The sequence below is a fragment of the Podarcis bocagei genome, assembly GCF_964188305.1.
Source record: "Podarcis bocagei genome assembly, chromosome: 4".
Lineage (NCBI taxonomy): Eukaryota > Metazoa > Chordata > Lepidosauria > Squamata > Lacertidae > Podarcis > Podarcis bocagei.
In genome coordinates, this window is record NC_138128.1 from 31,482,728 (window position 1) to 31,502,003 (window position 19,276).

At 41.6% G+C, this 19,276-nt stretch overlaps 1 protein-coding gene across 13 annotated transcripts in view; it reads left to right on the forward strand.

The window, feature by feature from the left end:
* The window catches only part of DOCK10 (dedicator of cytokinesis 10), a 214,440-nt gene that overhangs the window by 127,164 nt on the left and 68,000 nt on the right, over positions 1–19,276 (forward strand). For all 13 annotated transcript variants that reach the window (XM_081192469.1, XM_081192475.1, XM_081192476.1 and 10 more), the window contains 10 exons: positions 1,098–1,170; positions 1,456–1,578; positions 1,968–2,102; positions 7,959–8,142; positions 9,759–9,844; positions 11,328–11,411; positions 12,226–12,381; positions 16,480–16,698; positions 16,960–17,082; positions 17,925–18,007. In XM_081192469.1, the coding sequence (XP_081048595.1) occupies positions 1,098–1,170; positions 1,456–1,578; positions 1,968–2,102; positions 7,959–8,142; positions 9,759–9,844; positions 11,328–11,411; positions 12,226–12,381; positions 16,480–16,698; positions 16,960–17,082; positions 17,925–18,007 (1,266 nt within the window). The remainder of the gene's footprint in view (positions 1–1,097; positions 1,171–1,455; positions 1,579–1,967; positions 2,103–7,958; positions 8,143–9,758; positions 9,845–11,327; positions 11,412–12,225; positions 12,382–16,479; positions 16,699–16,959; positions 17,083–17,924; positions 18,008–19,276) is intronic.

Genomic DNA, 19,276 nt, shown 5'->3' on the forward strand with positions numbered 1-19,276 from the left:
TTATTGCTAATCACTTTGGGAAGTTTCCTGGGAAGCAACTCATTAAATAAACAAGTAGATAGCCCTGTCTGTTCAATAAGATCTTTAGTTAAGCCCCCCCCCCCCGTTGTGCCATGGTCTGTTGAAGTTCATCTTGTGGCAACTGGGAAGTAGGGTCTTGCCTGAGGTGGTGCCCAGTTTGGGGAGTTGTCTCTCTTCTGAAATGAGACAGGTGCCAACTGGAATGTGCTTTTGGTACTTGTTTAAAATTTACAATACATGCTTGTCCAAGCCTTTTCTGGTTGTATTAAAAAATAATAATACATCTCCAGTTAATGTGCATGTTGTATTCTTGTTGATTTTATTGAACTTGTTTTAAATAAAATACAATAGTAGTTTTTATAAGGGAGTTAAGCATGGACAAGTCCCAGTGTTTATTAGACACTTTTAGAATAGCCATGAAATCACCCTTTTAGTACCAGGAGATCACAATCAAGTAGTAGCAGTTGGCAGGTTGGCATTAGTGGGGTTGCATTGCTTTCCTGGCTTCCCAATGCTGTATATCACTGCTGGTCATCAAGCGGGGGGAAGGGCAAGACAATGGGGAGCTTGGCACCATGTAGGCAGGGGCAGAGGAAGGGGTGTGTGGTGGGGGCGGGCACTCACCATGGGGCCTGCAGTGAGCCCGAGCCACACATCTCTCCTGGGAGTGACACTGTGGCTTGGGTGCCTGCAGGCTCTGTGCTGCCCTAAACGGTCAGCCCGCCGCCTGCCCCTCAGCTGTAGGGCGGCTGAGTGGGAGGAGGCAGGCAGACTCCTCGGAGGCCCCGAGGAGCATCCTGCCCCAGTTCGCCCCACCCCTGGGTGCAGGGCACGTGCGCCGCCCCAGGCGCCTGATCGGCTTGCTCCGCCACTGCATGTAGGAGCAATGGCAGAGCCAACCCAATGCTCCCAAGCTCCTCGATGCCTTAACCCATCCCGTTTTTACCACTATATTTTTAAACGATGGAGAAATAAGAGGTCTGACTGACTGCATTAGCAGCCCCTCCCCCTCTTTTAAAGGGAATACTCCATTATATTTCATGAAGATGAAAATTAATCCATTTGCTTTTCCTTAGGCATGAATGCAGACCAGATAAACTCCCTTCACATTCCTTTGAAATTGATCATGAAGATGTTGACAAGGACGAAGTAAGCACACCCGCCCCCACCAGCATTTTCCTCCTCAGTGCTGAGTATCTTGGTGTTTTCCTTATTCTCATGTAAACTTAATAGAAACAAACTTTGTTGGTCATTGCTTGCTCAAAAAAGAAAAACATATACTTAAAAAGGAAGTGGAAATTGTTTTGTTTAATAGAAAGAAGGTATTAAATCACATAGTATGGCTTGATGTTTTCAACTTGCAAAAAAATAAGGGGGGGGGGAGGGAAGGGAAATCAACAAGTCAAAGGAATATTAACCATGTGTTTTGCCCAGGATACAACATCCCACTCATCTTCAAAAGGAGGTGGAGGAGGAGGAAATACAGGAGTTTTCAAATCGGGCTGGCTTTATAAAGGGAATTTTAACAGCACAGTAAACAACAGCATTATGGTTCGGGTAAGGAAAATACCACGTCTTCATTGTTTTGGTTATTATCTATCCATCCTCTCCCTTCTCTGTCTCCCACGATCATTGCATTTATGCTTTCCGTTTTCATTTAGTTCTTTGTCTCAAAATAGAATCAATGAAAGTGCATTTGGGCTGCAATGCTATTCTCACATTACCTTGGAGTGAGCCCTTATTGAATTCAGCAGGGCTTACTTCTGAGTAGAAATGCATAAATTGCACTATAAGTGATAGCAAAGTGGATGTTGCCATTGTCTACCAAAAACATATACTTGAAATGTTTATCAGTAGTGCTACACTTAAAAAATTTTCTCTGAATAAAACACCTTTCAGAAACAATTTGCAGTACGTCCAATCTTGGTTTTTTTGTTTTCACCTAGTCATTCAAAAAGCGCTACTTCCAGCTGACACAGTTGTCAGACAACTCGTACATAATGAACTTCTACAAAGATGAAAAGATATCAAAGGAACCCAAAGGCTGCATCTTTTTGGATTCCTGTACGGGGGTTGTGCAGGTAAGCCTTTTTGCTGGGTTTTCAAATATAAGCTATATACAAATGTACCAGAATATGTATGTGTTTCCATAACGTATGTCCCACTTAAACCATCCTTCTGAGGCTGTTTAAGCACATTCTGAAAATCGGCAATTGCTCCAATAAAAGCAGCATCAAAACAATATAAAACCATTGTGCAGAGAAGGTGGTTGCATCATCTGCTCACAGCTTCCATGGCACCCTTCTTTCAGTCTAACTGAAAGGCAAGAGTGACCTGCAACAGAATGTTGCACTGTGAAGTGCTCCTATTCAGGTTTCCACTCAACCATGCAGTTTTCCAAAATATCCCTCTGGTTTTCCATTTCTTGCACTAAAGCAGACACTTAGTGCTCTTTGACCACTAAGCATCCTCAGTCTTCACTGGGCTCTTTGGGCTTTCCCCTTCCACTGATAAGTTACCCCCACCCCCTAAAGCCTTTTTGTGCTTTTGCATACCTGCAAAATAACACCAGGGGAGACAAAGCTGAGCCCATGCATCAGCCAGCAAAGCAACAGCTGGGTGGGGGTAGAATTTGCTTCCTCCTTCCTGCCACTTGGCTTCTACTGTCAGTTGACTTAGACTGCGGAGCTGAAAGGAAGCATTCTGTGACCCCATTCATTGCTCAGAGGGTGCTGGGTGGTGTGGCTTTGTGTACAGTAGTGGTACAAAGCCACAGGGCCACTCTCCCAGTGCTGGCCTCTCCACTGCTTACATTGACAGGGCTGTAGTATGGTAGCTCTGACTTCACTGCTGTCCCACCTTAGTCCTATCCAGGTAAATAGCATTGATGCCAATGCCAGGATAGTGGCTCTGTGGCTACACACGACCACATATTGCCACTACTTTTTTGAGTGCGTATTATGATAACCCATTGTAATTGACCTGAGGGTCATTCAGTTAAAAAGTAAGATATAAATATTTCAAATACATAAATACCTTGAGGCCCCTCGCAAACCTGTTGATCACACACATGTCTTGAGCATGAATGCCACCATTTTGATTATACTGTATATGGATCAGTGCCTAGCGGATGCGTTTGTTATTGGTATATAGGCTAATACATGCAGGTTTAAATACAGGTAATCGTGAAACTACTGTGTAAGTTTGTATGCATGTACAATATCTATATACATAGAGAGAGCATGTATGTGTTGACTAAGATTTCAGTCCAAATTCCCAAAATAAAAAAATTCCTTCCAGTAGCACCTTAAAGACCAACTAAGTTAGTTCTTGGTATGAGCTTTTGTGTGCATGCACACTTCTTCAGATACACTGAAACAGAAGTTGCCAGATCCTTCTATATAGTGAGAAGGTGGGGAGGGGTATTACTCAGAAGGGTGGTGGGAATGGGAGACCAACTAAGGGTGGTGGGAATGGGAGACTATGGCAGACCAACACGGCTACCTATCTGTAACTAGTCCAAATTCCCAGTCTGTCAGGCTGACACATGAAACTACTGTTGGCATTGGCCAATGAAAATCCCTGAAATGAGTCATTTTGGGAGACAGAGAGGAGGCAGAACTGGGATGGCCATATATCCGCTGAACCCTGAGCCAGTCTTACCACCATCACTTGAAAGCATTGGGCCTGAACTGGGCCTCTTTGCTGTGCCAGCCTCCCCCAACCAGCATGAGTGGCAGGTCTGTGGACGTGGTGGCAGCTGCACCACTCTGTTAGGCTTTACCACTACTGCTCAGGCATTTGGATTGCTCCATAAGTCATACTCATAGTAGAGTCCTCAAAATCAATAGAATTAAATTACCTAAGTCATATTCCAAGTGTGACTCACACCGGATATCATTCACAGAACATCTCCTTAATGTAGTTATCAAATCGGATGACTGAGTGACCCGAATAATTAATTGCTTTAAAAGAAAAAGAAGAAAATAAAATAAAAAATGCCAATACATTTAATGATGAACTTTTTTGCTACATTTTGTTGAATGGACAAAGTAGAGCTAACTTAAATTGCACCAGATGTTTTCTGGTGGTGTCATGCGCTTGCCAACTTGGAAGCAAGAGAGTGAATCATCCTGATCTAGTAGTTCTTGGACGTTTGAGATAATACTGATTCACACATGGAGTTCCACGTGAGCCATGAAAGACCCCTCTTCCTCTTGAAAGAATGGCCTAACTTTTAGGGTCCTGATTCATAGCACTTATCCTTATGACTGCTTTGGTTGCTACAAATATGTTTTCTTTGGGTTCTTGAGGTTTTCTTAAGGCACTTTGCTGTGTAGCTGTGGTTGCTCAACCAGACTTCCTGGCGAATACTCAAGTTTTACAGCTGTACTATATTTATCGTCTTTGCTGAAGAGAGGAAGTATGCCTCAAAAAGGAGATACAAATACTCTCTGACTGACCACAGCGCCTCCAACACAGAGCAACATCTAACTTAGTTGTAGCATCCATTCATATATTTCAACCATGCAAAATACAGAGTGTGTTTCTTCTGCCGTATAATACAAATGTTTTATCCTACCTGCTTTTTGTAATTTCATCAATTCAAAACCAAGACAGAGTTACATAAATCTATTTGCTGAAAAAGGTGGAACTTGTTAGAGAAGGCTAGTAGCCTAGCAATGCTGAATGTTAGTCATAGTTGTTTTTCTACAGTGCCTTTAAATAACACATTACATTACTTATCACATATATTCAAAAGGAGCAAACTGAAGCACATTATTTTAAGGTAGAGATAGGGAACCTGCAGCCCTCTCTGGATGTTGTTGAACTCCATCTCCCATCAGCCCCTGCCAGCAAGACTAATTGCCAGGGATTGTGGGAGTTGTAGTTTAACAACATCTAGAGGGCCACATGTTCCCTACATCCCTTACCTGGGAACAAAATCCCATTTTTTCCACATACAGGAATATCTCAGCATTCTTATATTTTAGTTAATGTTGCAGAGTCTACCCCCCACCCTTTGAAATACAATTATGGTAACATAGATATTCAAAGTTTGCTTTATCCTGTTGAATCCTGGCTAGCTTTTGTTTGGTAAGTTGACCAGGAATGGGGAACCTATATCCTTCCATACATGGTTGGACTCCAGCTCACATCAACCCTTTCCAGCATGGCTAGTCTAGATCCATATGTCACATACGTGGAACATTTGGAAATGTTAATTCCAAGCTTTGGAAAAGATTATTTGTTTTCCCTGCCACTTATCAGGTGGTATTATCAGAGATAAAAATGAGTTGATACAGAGAACAAAGTATTGTTGGACAAGAAATGTGAACGAACAGACCTGCCATTTGCAACCTCTAAATCAGAACCTCTAGAACGTTTGTTGTTCTGGAAGCCAGAGCTTTCTCAGAACTCAACAAAGATACCTGGAGACCTGTGCCCAGATATTCAGCAACGTTTACTTTAGTTAAGTACGTGTGTATTGTCTGTTGAACCTTGACTGGAGGCTAGGGGCAATTAGTTAATTGTGTCACATAGCCAGTGATGAGGGTGGGATCAGATTGGGATAGCAATCCTGGGACAGAAAGTATTTCTCCATACCACTTTCTCAGACTTAAATTGCCCTCCTGGTGCTATTTTTGCTATTGGTGAAAACTTGCAGGCACCACATGTTGTAGTGCAGCCTCCCAACTTTCTAGTTCTCTATGTTTGCTCTTGGCTGTTCAGCTGTTTGGTGTGAAATAAAGTATTTCACATCATGGAAACTCAATATATCCAGTCCATTAGAAGTAGTGTATTCATAGTTGTTTTGATCTTCTACTTTTTCTGGCATATGTGATTTTTTTTTGGGGGGGGGGGGAGTTATATGTGGATTAATACAAAGGCCTGGGTCTGTGTAACATAAAATAGCTGTTGGAAAGTTAAAACCTAAATAAGCTCTAAATGTGAATTACTTCTCAAACCACTCTGTGATCTTTTAAGAGATGGATAGTTCCAGTAGACATTAGACATAATCTGGGCTGAGCCTGGAATATCTATCTCAACCTATATGATGTGGTGTTTGTGACATTCTTTATGTAGACCATAATGTTGAACTTTAAGTTAAATGTGGGAGATACTAAAGTCTAAAGCCAATTTATCCAGTAGTAGGAGCAGTAAAGAATCAAAGGGGGAGGGGGACGGCACACATTATATTAACTTTGCCACAGAAGGAAATATTTGGCTGTAGATATGAAAAAGAAGCTTTTGCACAGAACCTTGTAGGCTTGCCAAAACTTTGAAGCACATCTTATAAATACATATTGAATTCCTGTTGTCTGGTATGTTTAAGTACTCAGCATGTGAAAATGATTTTTGCTATAAAAAAAAAGAAACTCGATAACGTTTTGTCATCTAATTTGAATGACTTTGCAGAAAAGGTGAAGTGCCAGTAAAGAAAACATTCAAATTAAATGACATTTGTTCCTTGCTTTCATGAAGGCAGTTCATTTGCATCTTCTTAATAAATAGAGGATTCAGTCTATAGTTAAATCCTTGGCAGATTTTTAATCTTCCAAGAAAGTCACATCTTCCAGGATGCTTTCTTGTTCTTTAAGAATTGAATGAGATGCAAGGAAAGAATAATTTGAGTGCAGATTAAAAGAGAGGGCTCCCCCTTTGTATGTGTTTCTTGGGAGAGAAAGTATTTGCATGTTATGGAATGCTATAAAGAAGTCGTTTATAAGGAATTCAATTAAGTCAGCAGACAGAGATCAAAGGCCATGCAGTACCAGTAGCCATGTAAAACACTAGCTGGCTTTTATATTTCAATGCATTTCAATCCATTTATTTTGCTTGGCTTCCATTGGAATACACTGTCTCTTTTTTCTATTAACGTTATTTTCTGTTCTGAACATTACTTTGCATTTTGAGAAAATGCTTGCGTGGGATGTGGGGGTGTTGTTCCCAGCACTTTTCTGAATACAGTTTAGCCTGTCTGCAATTATTGAATATCAATCCAGTCTCCTCTTTAAAGCAAGGATGGCCAATGCAGTGCTCTCCAGATGTTGTGGACAACAATTTCCATCACCTCAACCATTGGCCATGAAAGCTGTAGCTGATGGGAGTTGTAGTCTGAAACATCTGAAGGGCATCGTGTTGACTACGTCTGCTTTAAAGTGCTAATCAATAGCCATTTCAAGCAATGACCTGGCAGTTATTACAGAGTGACTTGCTTTTTTGGGGGGGGGGTCTTATAGTCAGCTCTTCCATATGAGCCTGGCTAATCCAGTTTTATACAACCAAGTAGCAATGTCCATCACTCTGGTGGCCCAAAAAGCATAGATACTATGAAGAGGCCAGCATAGAGAGTATTAGAGCACCATATAAAAATATTGGTATACAACTGCCTTGTGCAAACTTTCTGAGCATTATCAGCTGTGGACAACTTTCAACCTTACTATTATAAGCAACTAGGTTTGTGGTCCCACATACAGTTACTTGATAGCAAGCCCAAATGAACTGAGTGGAACTGGGAGACATTATTGGATCAAATTGCAAAGCATCTGTTCAGGGATAGTCCTGATGGAAATAGACTGAAACTTTAAATGCCTAAGACTTAGCAAGGCTGTAGCTCAGTGGTAGAGCAATCCCTAGGAGAACTGCTGCCAGTCAGTGTAAACAACACTGACCTATGATGGGCGATTGGTCTGACTCAGAATAAGGCATTATCCTATGCTTTTTCTGTTGTTTGAGGTATAGGAGGTACAGAAACCTTCCATTGCTTCTACCACTATTGATTCCCAATTACCCGCCTAAGGAGAACATTTGTATCTGCAACTTACAGGTGCTACTTCTTGTTCTACTTGTTCAATATAGGCTTTGTCATTATAGTTTAATGCTTTTTTCCCATTGCTTCCTCCCTGCTTCTTATAAATATCTTGATCCAATAGAATAACAGGCTTCGAAAACATGCCTTTGAGCTGAAAATGAATGACTTGACATACTTTGTGCTGGCAGCTGAAAATGAGCAAGATATGGATGAATGGATTTTCACTCTCAACAAGATCCTGCAGATAAATCCAGAAGGGTCCATTCAAGAGAGGAAGAGCGCAGACATCACAGATCTGAAATTTGGTAACAGGGAATGCCTTTAATAATTTTGGGTGCATTGCGTTTTTTTAATGCAGTGATAAAAGTAAAGCTTTGCTCCCCCCCCCTTTTTTTGCATAGATCTGTTGAAGCATTAATTGTTCGGAATCCCTGTTGCATAGTGTTGGTTGTTTTAAAAGTTTTTCTAGGTGTACTGCTCCCTGTAGTGTCCTTCGGAACAGCATGGTATAAACCAGCACATACAGGGTATTAGCAAATGCATTTCTAACACTTCGTTTCCATCTAATTTATATATTGGGGCAGGAAGCCACAAACCAATCACATTGTTAAAGATTTAGGAGACCTTATATAGTGAGACCTGCCCTATGATTCAAAATGCATTTACATCAAAGGAGATGCAGTGGAAGAGCCTATGCTCTTATTAAGCCTTCCTTCAACCACAGGGCATATCCTGTGGTGGGCTCTACATGTGAGTCATAATTCCACAAGAGAATCGCAACTTTTCTTTGACACATGGCAGCAGAAGATAGTTACTTGACAGCCACAGAGATGTTCCGTTGCTAAAGAGGTTTTGTGATGAGAGTGGCAGTCCTTGGCTAATTGGTATTGATGAAAAGGTTATTAAAAATGTTTCTCTAATGGTTTTCTTTCTAGATAGACAGTGGGCAGTATCTAACAACGTACCTCTGCTGGCTCAAGGACTTCTGGCTGCACAGCAGAACTTCCTCTCCCTAAACACCCTCCTAAAAACTGCTCTGGAAGACTAGAAGTAAATCTAGGGCAGATATAGGAGGTGCATGGGGAATGGAGAGGAAGGGGAAATTATGTTGTGTAGCTAGAAGTTGTAGCGCTAGTAGAAGTATATCACTGATAGGCACGTAGAGTTGTCCTGCTCTTTCCCCCTACCCTGCCATTCGATGGGCAGAGGGCAACTTATAAAAGGAAGCAGGAGAGCCCCTGCATATGCAGAGCTCCTGTATCGTATCATAGATTTCATCATTAAAGAATTTGGGAGAAATTAATCTTCAGTTGTTAATTAGGCAGCTCCTATATGATATCGAGTGACAGAATAATCTGGCCACAATAAGGAAATTTTTGTCCATGGTATGATTATTTTCCACTTAGTCATTTTGACACGCTGGCACTCTGTTTGCAAAATTTAACAATTCCAAAATACAGACGCACTTTCACTTTCGCAAGATTGAATAAACTGCCTTTGGCTGTACTTGAGGGTCGGTTTCAAAATATTCTTCTGGAAAAATGGTTATGTCCCTGTGGAGATGGCAGTATTGAGTCAGTGGCTCATGTGCTTCTGGCTTGCACACTTTATAAAGATTTGAGGAGGTTATTACCCCTCTATTATTGCCCATGTCGGGTTGCTCAACCATTGCTACTGTGTCCTTTCTTTTAGCAGATCAAGATGATCCGGTGACAGCAAAAACTGCAAGGTTTTTAGCGGAGGCAATTAGAATAAGATCTATTATTGGATTGTTGATGTGAAAACCCCCAAAATCTATTTTCTATAGTTATGTTTTTACCTCTATCTTCAGTACATTTTATTGTATTGCTATGGCTGGTGGCTGATGCAAATAAAGATTTTTCTGATTCTGACTCTTCAGTTGTGCTTTTCGTTTTTTAAGATTTGGAAGACATGTCAATGAACTATGATTGTCCGCAAGAGGAAACGGATTCTGCAGAGAACAGCCTGCATCCAGATTTTTCAAAAGTAAGAGACTACCATTGTTAATAATAATAATAATAATAACTTCTAGTTTTTGCATGTGCCAAAGCTAAGCATTCATATCTGTGGTCCAGAGTGTCCTGCTCTAGTGGCAAGATGCACCATGCAGCTCCAGCCTTGCAAACCAGCCTAGGACCATTCAACTCTCCTCATCAGGATAAGCACATAAGAAAAGTCCTGCTGCATCAGGCCTAAGTGCCATTTAGTCCAGCATCCTTTTCTCACAGTGGCCAACCAGATGTCTCTGGAAACCCCAATAGCAGGACCTGAGTGCAACAACATTCTCCTTACTTGTAATTCCCAGCTGGTATTCAGAGATATGCTGGCTGTGACAGTGGAGGTAGAAACTAGCCATCTTGACTATAAATCTGTCTAATCCCCTTTCAAAGCATCCAAGTTGGTCTCCATCATTAGGCCTTGTTGAAGTAAATTCAACCATTTAGTAAAATTGCTCCTCCAAATCTAACCTTTTTTGATAGGAGAGAATAGGTTTTGCTGGGAACAGCTGCCATCTAAAGATGTATCATTTTAGTATAGTACCGGGTGCAAAATGGGTGGAGATTTGGCTTGTTGGAGACATTGTGACAGATGACTTTGTCCACATGCCATTCTAAAGGCATCTTAGCTGCTATGGAGCCATTTATGTGGTTAACCTCAGTTGTAAACTTTTTTAATAGTACTGGGAGAAATATGAGGCATAGCAGAATGCACCTGTTAAATTTTCTTCACAGTACATGCTGCCACATTAATACTGGTACTTCATGATATTTTTTCATTGTTAACAACAAGGATCTTGTAGATGGCAGGAAACAAAACTGAAATCATTTAGGCTTCATGATTAAAGTGAGTTTACAATTAAAGGAAAATATTTATCCAAGCAGCTTGAGGTTTTTCCAAATCAGAGCACGTGAATGTAAATTTGACTCTCTTACAACAATTTGCATACATAGTGTCAGATTTTGAAGAGTTGCCTTGCCACTTACTGTTTATGGATTTTCAGCTTGGTGTTTGTTACTTTGCTGCTGGCAAATTTATAATTATAATTTATAATGTTGTACTGGTGCATCTGAAATAATTTGCTACAGCACTGGAAATAAGTATGTATTTTAATTACAAACAACACTGTTGGATGAAATTAAACACGGTCAATAATTAAGTTAAATGAATTACTAAAAATAAGACAGAATTATCTGAATTACAGCAAGGTGATATTCTTGAATGTTTTAGAGATTCTGCCCCAGATTAAATGTAGATTTCCCACCTGGGTTTGCTTTGCAGGCTAACATTCAAAAAGAGGGAGAAATACCAGAAACAAAGAGACACAAATTATAAATTTGAATATGTGTGTGTGTGTGTTGCAGGGAGGAGGAAAATAGCTTTGTGGGTTAAATTTGAACCCCTGACATGAAGCAATTTGAGCTAATATGATGTTTACCTGTAGCATAAGAGGATGTTGTTGTTGTTGCAGTACCTCACAGAAACAGAAGAAACTGTCAGAGCATCTCGAAATATGGATAGGTTGAATCTATTCTCCCTAGATCCTGATATTGCTGTAAGTATTATTCTTTGTTGCTTTATATTGTTAGGTGAGAGAAAGCTAAAAGTGACCAGCATGTCCATTGGGGAGACAGCTGTGCCATTCTCAATGTTTTGCCTTTATTATTTATTATTGCTTTGTAAGGTCCAAGGGCAGATTACAGTAATACAAGCGTACAATTAAAAAAAAAGTAGAACAGTTTATATACAATAATAAGGACAAGTTAAAACAATTCTAAGCAAAAGCTGCAGAGTATAAATTAAACAAAGTGGAAAGGGTGGATTCTACAAAAAAAATACCTTAAATGTCCAGGGTCAGACTAAAGAGGCTTATAATCAACATACAATGGAAGCTGTGTAATGAAAATGCTAAATGCAGCTCTGTGTGGAGGGAGTTCCACAGTTTACTGACGCTGCTCTGTATTTTGTATATTTGCATGTATTTCTAATGCTGCTCTGTATTTTGTATATTTGCATGTATTTCTAATGCTCTGTATTTCAATGTTTTGAATCTTTGCTGTAAACTGCTTTGGCCACAGCTCATTGTGGGAAAATGGCATAGAAGTAAACTCAATCAATCACAATTTAAGGGCTGCCACAGAGAAAACTCCCTCCAGGGCCACCATTCATCACAATTATGAGGGCATTGGAACTATCAGGAGTGTCCCACATACTGTCTTTCTTCAAAAACTGGCTTGTAAAGAAATGAATTTTATGCTGTCTGTCACTAGATCTCTGATCTTACAACTATTTTCCAGAAAAGTCTGTTTTCCCTATGAATTCTGTACACTAACTTCAATCAGCTAATTATCCCTGTGTCTTTATTCCAGGCCTTGAATCCTCAAAGAAAGGAATTTCCAGCAGCAGATTCATTGCTCAAGCCTTTTCAGGAAAAGGATGCCAAGCGAATCATGATAACATGCAAATCCCTTAATCTGAATCTTCAGGCCTGTGTTTCTGATAATGAAAGTGACCCAGTCACCAATGTAAGTCTTAAGCAGAGGTAAAGTAAAGGTAAAGGGACCCCTGACCATTAGGTCCAGTCGTGACCTACTCTGGGGTTGTACGCTCATCTCGCTTTATTGACCGAGGAAGCCGGCATACAGCTTCCAGGTCATGTGGTCAGCATGATTAAGCCGCTTCTGGCGAACCAGAGCAGCGCACGGAAATGCCGTTTACCTTCCCGCCAGAGCGGTACCTATTTATCTACTTGCACTTTGACATGCTTTCGAACTGCTAGGTTGGCAGGAGCTGGGACCGAGCATCGGGAGCTCACGCCGTCACGGGGATTCGAACTGCCGACCTTCTGATCGGCAAGTCCTAGGCTCTGTGGTTTAACCCACAGCGCCACCCGTGTCCCTTTTAAGCAGAGGTAGGGGGGCTTATATCAAGACACTGGCTATGGTCAGGAGCAATATTGGCCAGTAAAGCATAGGGACATTGGCCTCTCCATGAGCTGCATGGTGGTACACACAGTTTAAGCAGTCTGCACTTTACTCTTCCCTTCCTGGACAGGAGAAACAAACAATGGAATTGCTGTCTTAGCATCACATGCAAACAAGTACTAATGGTTAGAGGGTAATGCTGGTACCTGGGAGACCAGGGTTCAAATCCCCCCTTAGCCATGAAGCTCACTTGGTAATGTTGGGCCAGTCACTGACTCTCAGCACAACCCACCTCACAGGGTTCTTGTAGGGACTAAATGAGGAGTGGCAGAACCACGTTCGCCACCTTGAGTTTCTTGGAGAGAAGGTGTGATATAAATGCAATAAATACATATAAATGAATAAACAAACCATGAGCTGAAAGTGAAGAACAAATCTTCAGAAGACAGAACAAAGGAAATTTGTGAATGCATTTTTGAGCTGTACTTTAAAGTGCCAGTTACAGATAGGTAGCCGTGTTGGTCTGCCATAGTCAAAATAAAAAAAATTCCTTCCAGTAGCACCTTAAAGACCAACTAAGTTAGTTCTTGGTATGAGCTTTCGTGTGCATGCATGTATCTGAAGAAATGTGCATGCACACGAAAGCTCATACCAAGAACTAACTTAGTTGGTCTTTAAGGTGCTACTGGAAGGAATTTTTTTATTTAAAGTGCCAGGCCATCTTTTGGTGACCTTACCCACAATGCCTTGCTCTGGGGGAGGACTCCCCACCCCCACACTCTTTCCTCAAAGTGAAGGTAGAAGCACCTGTGGCTGATCAGGCCAGAAGAGGAATATGGAGCAGGAGCGTGGGAGGAGATGGTGGCAGCAATGAGAGAGGAAAGAGGAAGTGGTAGGGAGACAGAAAAGGATAGCTGTGCCAGTCTCAGGCTATGTAATGTCTTTTGCTGGCCCTGTTGGGGAGAAACAACCCATGAGCGCTGGTTCCCACATAATACTAAGCCAGATGTGCTGTGTGGTTCATTTCCCTGCTCTAAGAAAGGAGTAGCAAAGCAGAGACGTTGAACTGCGTTGCACAGGTGCAGTTTCTATAGCCATGGTTTATGGCCAGTGTTGCGTGTGAATGAAGCCACTGCTTTGTTTCCTTGAGAGAGTGACTCAAATCCCTTCTGAAGCCTGTTGCTTTTCATGGGGATTTGGTAAAAACAGCAGGTTTTAGTCTGCATTTTTATTTTGCTGTTATTTATGTATAAAGAGTGGTGATGTTATATAAATCAATTTATATAAACAACACTGAATGTACACATATTTTTGAAACACAGTTTCCTTCTAGATTTAAGATAAAGAAATAAAAAGATGATGCTAAGCCTCTTTTTCATTTTAATATCCATCTTAATAGGGGCTTGCAACTACCTGACCTTAATCAGTACAAAAGCTGGCTGCATCAGGCTTTAGATCAAACCTTATACAAACAAATGAGTTTGTGTGTCTTTACCTATTCACTTTTATGTAATGTAATTCGGGGCATGGGGCCTTGGGAGCAAAGATCAGTGTCTGCTGTCTGATGAGGGACCTTGGAGCAGTCTATAAGCTGAAATAGAACTCATCTCACTGCACATGGAATAGAATGCAGAATTGCAGCCCATGGGTTGGACCCCAGCTCAGCTAGTCATGCTTTACTCCTATTGAAAACAATGGGACAAGTTTGCTACAACTTTCAATGGAACTTAAACATGACCAGCTTATACTGGATCCAATTTAACATTTCTCCAGAAAACTGTTTCTAATTTTTACATCAAAATGACAAAATAAAAAATAACTATTGCAGAAGTCCAAAATATAATGTATCTGTTGAAATTAGGAACAAAATAAAAGCTGCCTTGGAATAAATTACAAAATACGAGTTCAGGAGCATCAGATTTTTGCCAGTGTCTTTGTTACAGAGGGCAGGTTGAAGGGACTGTGTCAGTTAGGTTCTGACAATGCAATTTCTGTGGTTTTTGGAGAAGACATTGGTTTCTTTCATTAGCAGATGACATCAGCAGTATTTATTTTGCACATGCCAGTCAATACTTTTTTGGCAGGATGAAAATACTGGCAAAAAATACTGGCAAAATCATAGCTGTAGTGAGAATGGGACGAGTGCATAATTGCTTTTATTTTATTTATTTGCTAATGCAGGATTTCCAAAAAGTGAAGAGCAAGCAACTAACATGCGGAGTCTTAGTCAGTGGGTTGGGACAGGTCGATAGAAATTGCAGAAATTGATAGAAACACATTTTATAAACCTAGCTGAAAGCATATCTTCGAACAAACAACAGCCAAACTAATTTAAAAGGACCAGTGTTAGCTTGAAACAAGGATTCCTAGTTCAAATGTAAACCAGATTTCATTTACTGGCTAAACTTAATCCAACTCTTGAAAAACTTAGAGGAAAACACCATAATAAGCATTTTCTTTTTAGTTACTTTTATCAGTTACAGACCCAATGCAGTCTCAAACAAAATAAAACTTGGCCTTCCCAATTAAAACTTACCCCGGTGCATTAATCAGCAAAAACGTTGCTTGTTAAGCTGATTAACAATGCAATTCTGCCCATGCCTACTCAAAAGTAAGTCCCATAGAGTTAGGGTTGCCATATTTCACAAAGTGAAAATCCGGACACAAAAGTTGTTGAGATTTTTTTTTGCAAAATCTCCCCCCACAAAAGAAGGTTTTTTTTTCCAACAGACGAATTCGGACTATGTCCAGGAAATTCCGGATGCATGGCAGCCCTACGTTGAGTACAATGATCCATATAAGCATGTATATAATTGCAGTGTAGGGCTTCAAACCTATATATACTCCTCTGGAAAGAAGTTGCCTGAACTGAACAGAGGAAACTTCCTAATACTGTCTCCAATCTTCTAGTTCAGTATTGTGAGACTAGCAGTGGCTTTCCAGGGTTTCAGACAGGGAGCATTCCCTGGCCTACCTGGCGACAGGGGCGGAGGAAGGGGGTGCGGTAGGAGCGGGTCACCCCAGGTGTCACCACCAAGGGGGATGACAAAATGCCGACCCACTCTTGGGAATGACGTGGTGGCTTGGGCACCCGCAAGCTCCAACCTGCCCCAAACGGTCTGCCCGCCACCTCCCCCTCAGCTGTAGGGCGACTGAGTGGAAGAAAGCAAGCAGACTCTTTTGAGACCCCGCAGAGCGTCCCGCTCCAGCTGTCCCCACCCCGCAGGCGGCTGGCTCCGGCCCTGGGTGCAAGGCACACGTGCCACCCCAGGCGCCCAATCGGCTTGCTCCACCGTTGCCTGGCAATGCCAGGGATTGAACCTGAGAGTCTTCTAGTGCAAAGCAGAAGTTCTGTCACTAAGCTATGGCCCTTTATCAGAGATGAATGGGGCCAATTCTCCTTCATGGTGAGAGTTGAAATCACTTCTTGCTGCTTCTCAGTCCCTTATACCAGTGTTCCCCAACCTTGGGCCTCCAGCTGTTTTTGGACTACAACTCCCATCATCCCTCGCTAGCAAGACCAGTGGTCAAGGATGATGGGAATTGTAGTCCAAAAACAGCTGGAGGCCCAAGGTTGGGGAACACTGCCTTATACCACTTAATCTGAGTTACAGTGCATAGGATTGCACTGCCAACCTTGCAGCTTTAGCCTGCTATTATTCTGATTTTTCACTTTTCGTTCCTGCTCTTTGCCTCCAGATTGAGCCATTCTTTGTGAGTGTGGCTCTTTTTGATATACGGGACAGCAGGAAGCTCTCTGCTGATTTTCACGTGGATCTAAACCATACTCTGGTTAGACAGATGATGTCAGGTCCTTCACCCTCATTGGAAAATGGTACTATTGAGTCTGCTGGCACCAAAGACGAGGAACCACAGGTCAAGGGGTTTCCAGAAGAATGGCTGAAGTACCCAAAACAGGTACCCAAAACTTCACTAGTTCCACAGGCATTTGCTTTTGACTTGTTAAAGCAGAAAATTATAGTTATTTATTTATACCTTTTTTCTGCTCTTTGGCTGAAAAGGCTCTCAGCGTGACTTGCTAGGCTCAGTAGTATAATAGTCGCTGCCCTTTCAGTCAAGAGCTGTGCTTGGCTCATGGGAGCCTTTAGTTATTTAAATGTTTCTCTCACATATTGGGACTTCTTCTGTCTTAGTGAATTTCACCTCTTGTCTCCACAGGCTGTTTTCTCCATAAGTAACCCTCATTCTGAAATAGTTTTGGTGGCAAAGATTGAAAAGGTGCTCATGGGAAATATTGCCACCAGTGCAGAACCTTACATAAGGAATCCAGACTCTAACAAGGTAATGTGATCGAAAGATGGAATGCCTTTCGCAACCCAGGGGTCAAGTCGAACACTGTACTGAGAAACCTCCTCAGAACTTGCTTTAGCAATCTATAGGACCACGGTGGATTTTCAGTTCTATGAACGATCTGCTTCTGCTTAAAATAAAAAAAATTCCTTCCAGTAGCACCTTAAAGACCAACTAAGTTAGTTCTTGGTATGAGCTTTCGTGTGCATGCACACTTCTTCAGATACACTGAAACAGAAGTTGCCAGATCCTTCTATATAGTGAGAAGGTGGGGAGGGGTATTACTCAGAAGGGTGGTGGGAATGGGAGATTGGCAGATAGCTGAGATGAGCCTTTTGACGACTCTGCTTCTGCTTGTTTCTCATTGCCTGAGTACTCCCATTGTCTGAGTAGCTGATAGCTAAGTAATTGAACCTGCTGGGCTATGGTATTGATGGTTACAAATCCCTCCCCTCCCATAACTCAACTAGGTCCATTGATGAAACCAACATAATGGTACCAGTTACTTAGAGCGGTGGCAGGCTGCCCTTCTCTGGAGGCCTTCAAGCAGGGGGATAGACAGCCACTTCTTGAAGATGCTCTTGCTCTGTCTTGTCCTGCACTGGCAAGTGGGTTGGGCCCAATGGACAAATGAGCGTCCTCCAATTTTATGGCAGACCATTGGTTGGAGGAATCAACAAGTGCTTGAAATGTGCAGCTTTCGTGTCACTCTTTCCTTGTGAATAATTAAAACTTCTAGTGATCATCCAGCAGGGTAACATTTACAGTATGTTTATGGGATTTCAGATAGTTTTCTTTATAGGAATTATTAATTTGTGTGTTTTTCCCCCTAGTGGGCCCAGAGAGTGTTAAAATCCAACAAGCAATTCTGCAGCAAGTTGGGGAAATACCGGATGCCCTTTGCCTGGTCTGTACGGTACGTAGCTGCCTTTGTAAATGTCATTTTCAGTGATTGATCATACCAACAGAGGCTGCGAAAGGAACTGGCAAGGCACAACAACAGCACTACCCCTATATAGAGGACTATGAATTGGTAATAGTTCTCCAGGGCAAGCAAATGAAGAGAGCCAGTGTAGGGTAGTAGTTAGAGGGTTGGACTAGGAGAGCAGAGAGCAGAGTTCAAATCCCCACTCAGCTGTGAAGCTCAATGGGTGACTCATTTGTGTTTTTGGGTAGGGAGGATGCATTTCACTGGACCAATATATGTATATGTGGATGTGTATCTTCCTTCACCCTCTAAGCAATTCTCTCTCTCTCTCTCTCTCTCTCTCTCTCTCTCTCTCTCTCTCTCTCTCTCTCCTGTGACATACCCCTTTCTCCCCTCTGGCCATTCTGCTTTCCCTTCCTCAGTTTTCTGGTCTGTTCCCCTTTTCCTCCTACCCTCTTGGTCACTCCACTTTCTGTTCAGCTGCTGATATGATCTTTAAAAACTACATAGAGCAGAAAAAGGAAGTTGGGGAAATGAGTCTCTCACCCACTTCCTGTTTCACCTTTCTGTGCTTTTCAAGACTCGGCGGAATTTCATTTCACTATTTTAAATTGCATGCTAGTTTGAAATAGAGTGGACCAGTGAGTGGCATTGACTTGGCAAGTAACTGCATCTCACACCCATCCCATTTAATTCCTGCTCTTATATGTTACTGGACAGACAAGGTACTACTCCATATACAGGTAGCTCACAGACTGCAAAAGCAGCATTTAAATTAAAGCACAGGATAGCTTTAGCACGGCTGGTAATTGTGGATCAATAGTCCCTTCACATAACCAAAGTAAAGTTCCTGGAGTTCGTAGATTTATCCACGTTTTCAGCTCACAAAGTGGAATTTGCCCTAGTAAATTGCACAACGCTATAAATAGATATTTCCACTAGACACACACAACATGCTGTGCAAAATGTGGTTCGGCTATGATGAAAAGCAGAAATCTTGGACTGTGAATGTGCTTTCCATTTCTTTAATTTCTGGCTATAGTACTATTCCCATTTAATGTGGATTTTTATATTTTACTTTGTGCTATTATAATTTAAAGCAGGCACATGCAGCCATAATGTAATCTTTACTCTTGAGTCACTCCTAATCTGACAAGATCTCAAGCTGGCCACTAGAACTGCCCTTTGTCACAACAGAAGTTTCTGTGTCCTGGAATTTGGGTTGTTGCCCTCTACACTTTCCCAAGAGACAATAAT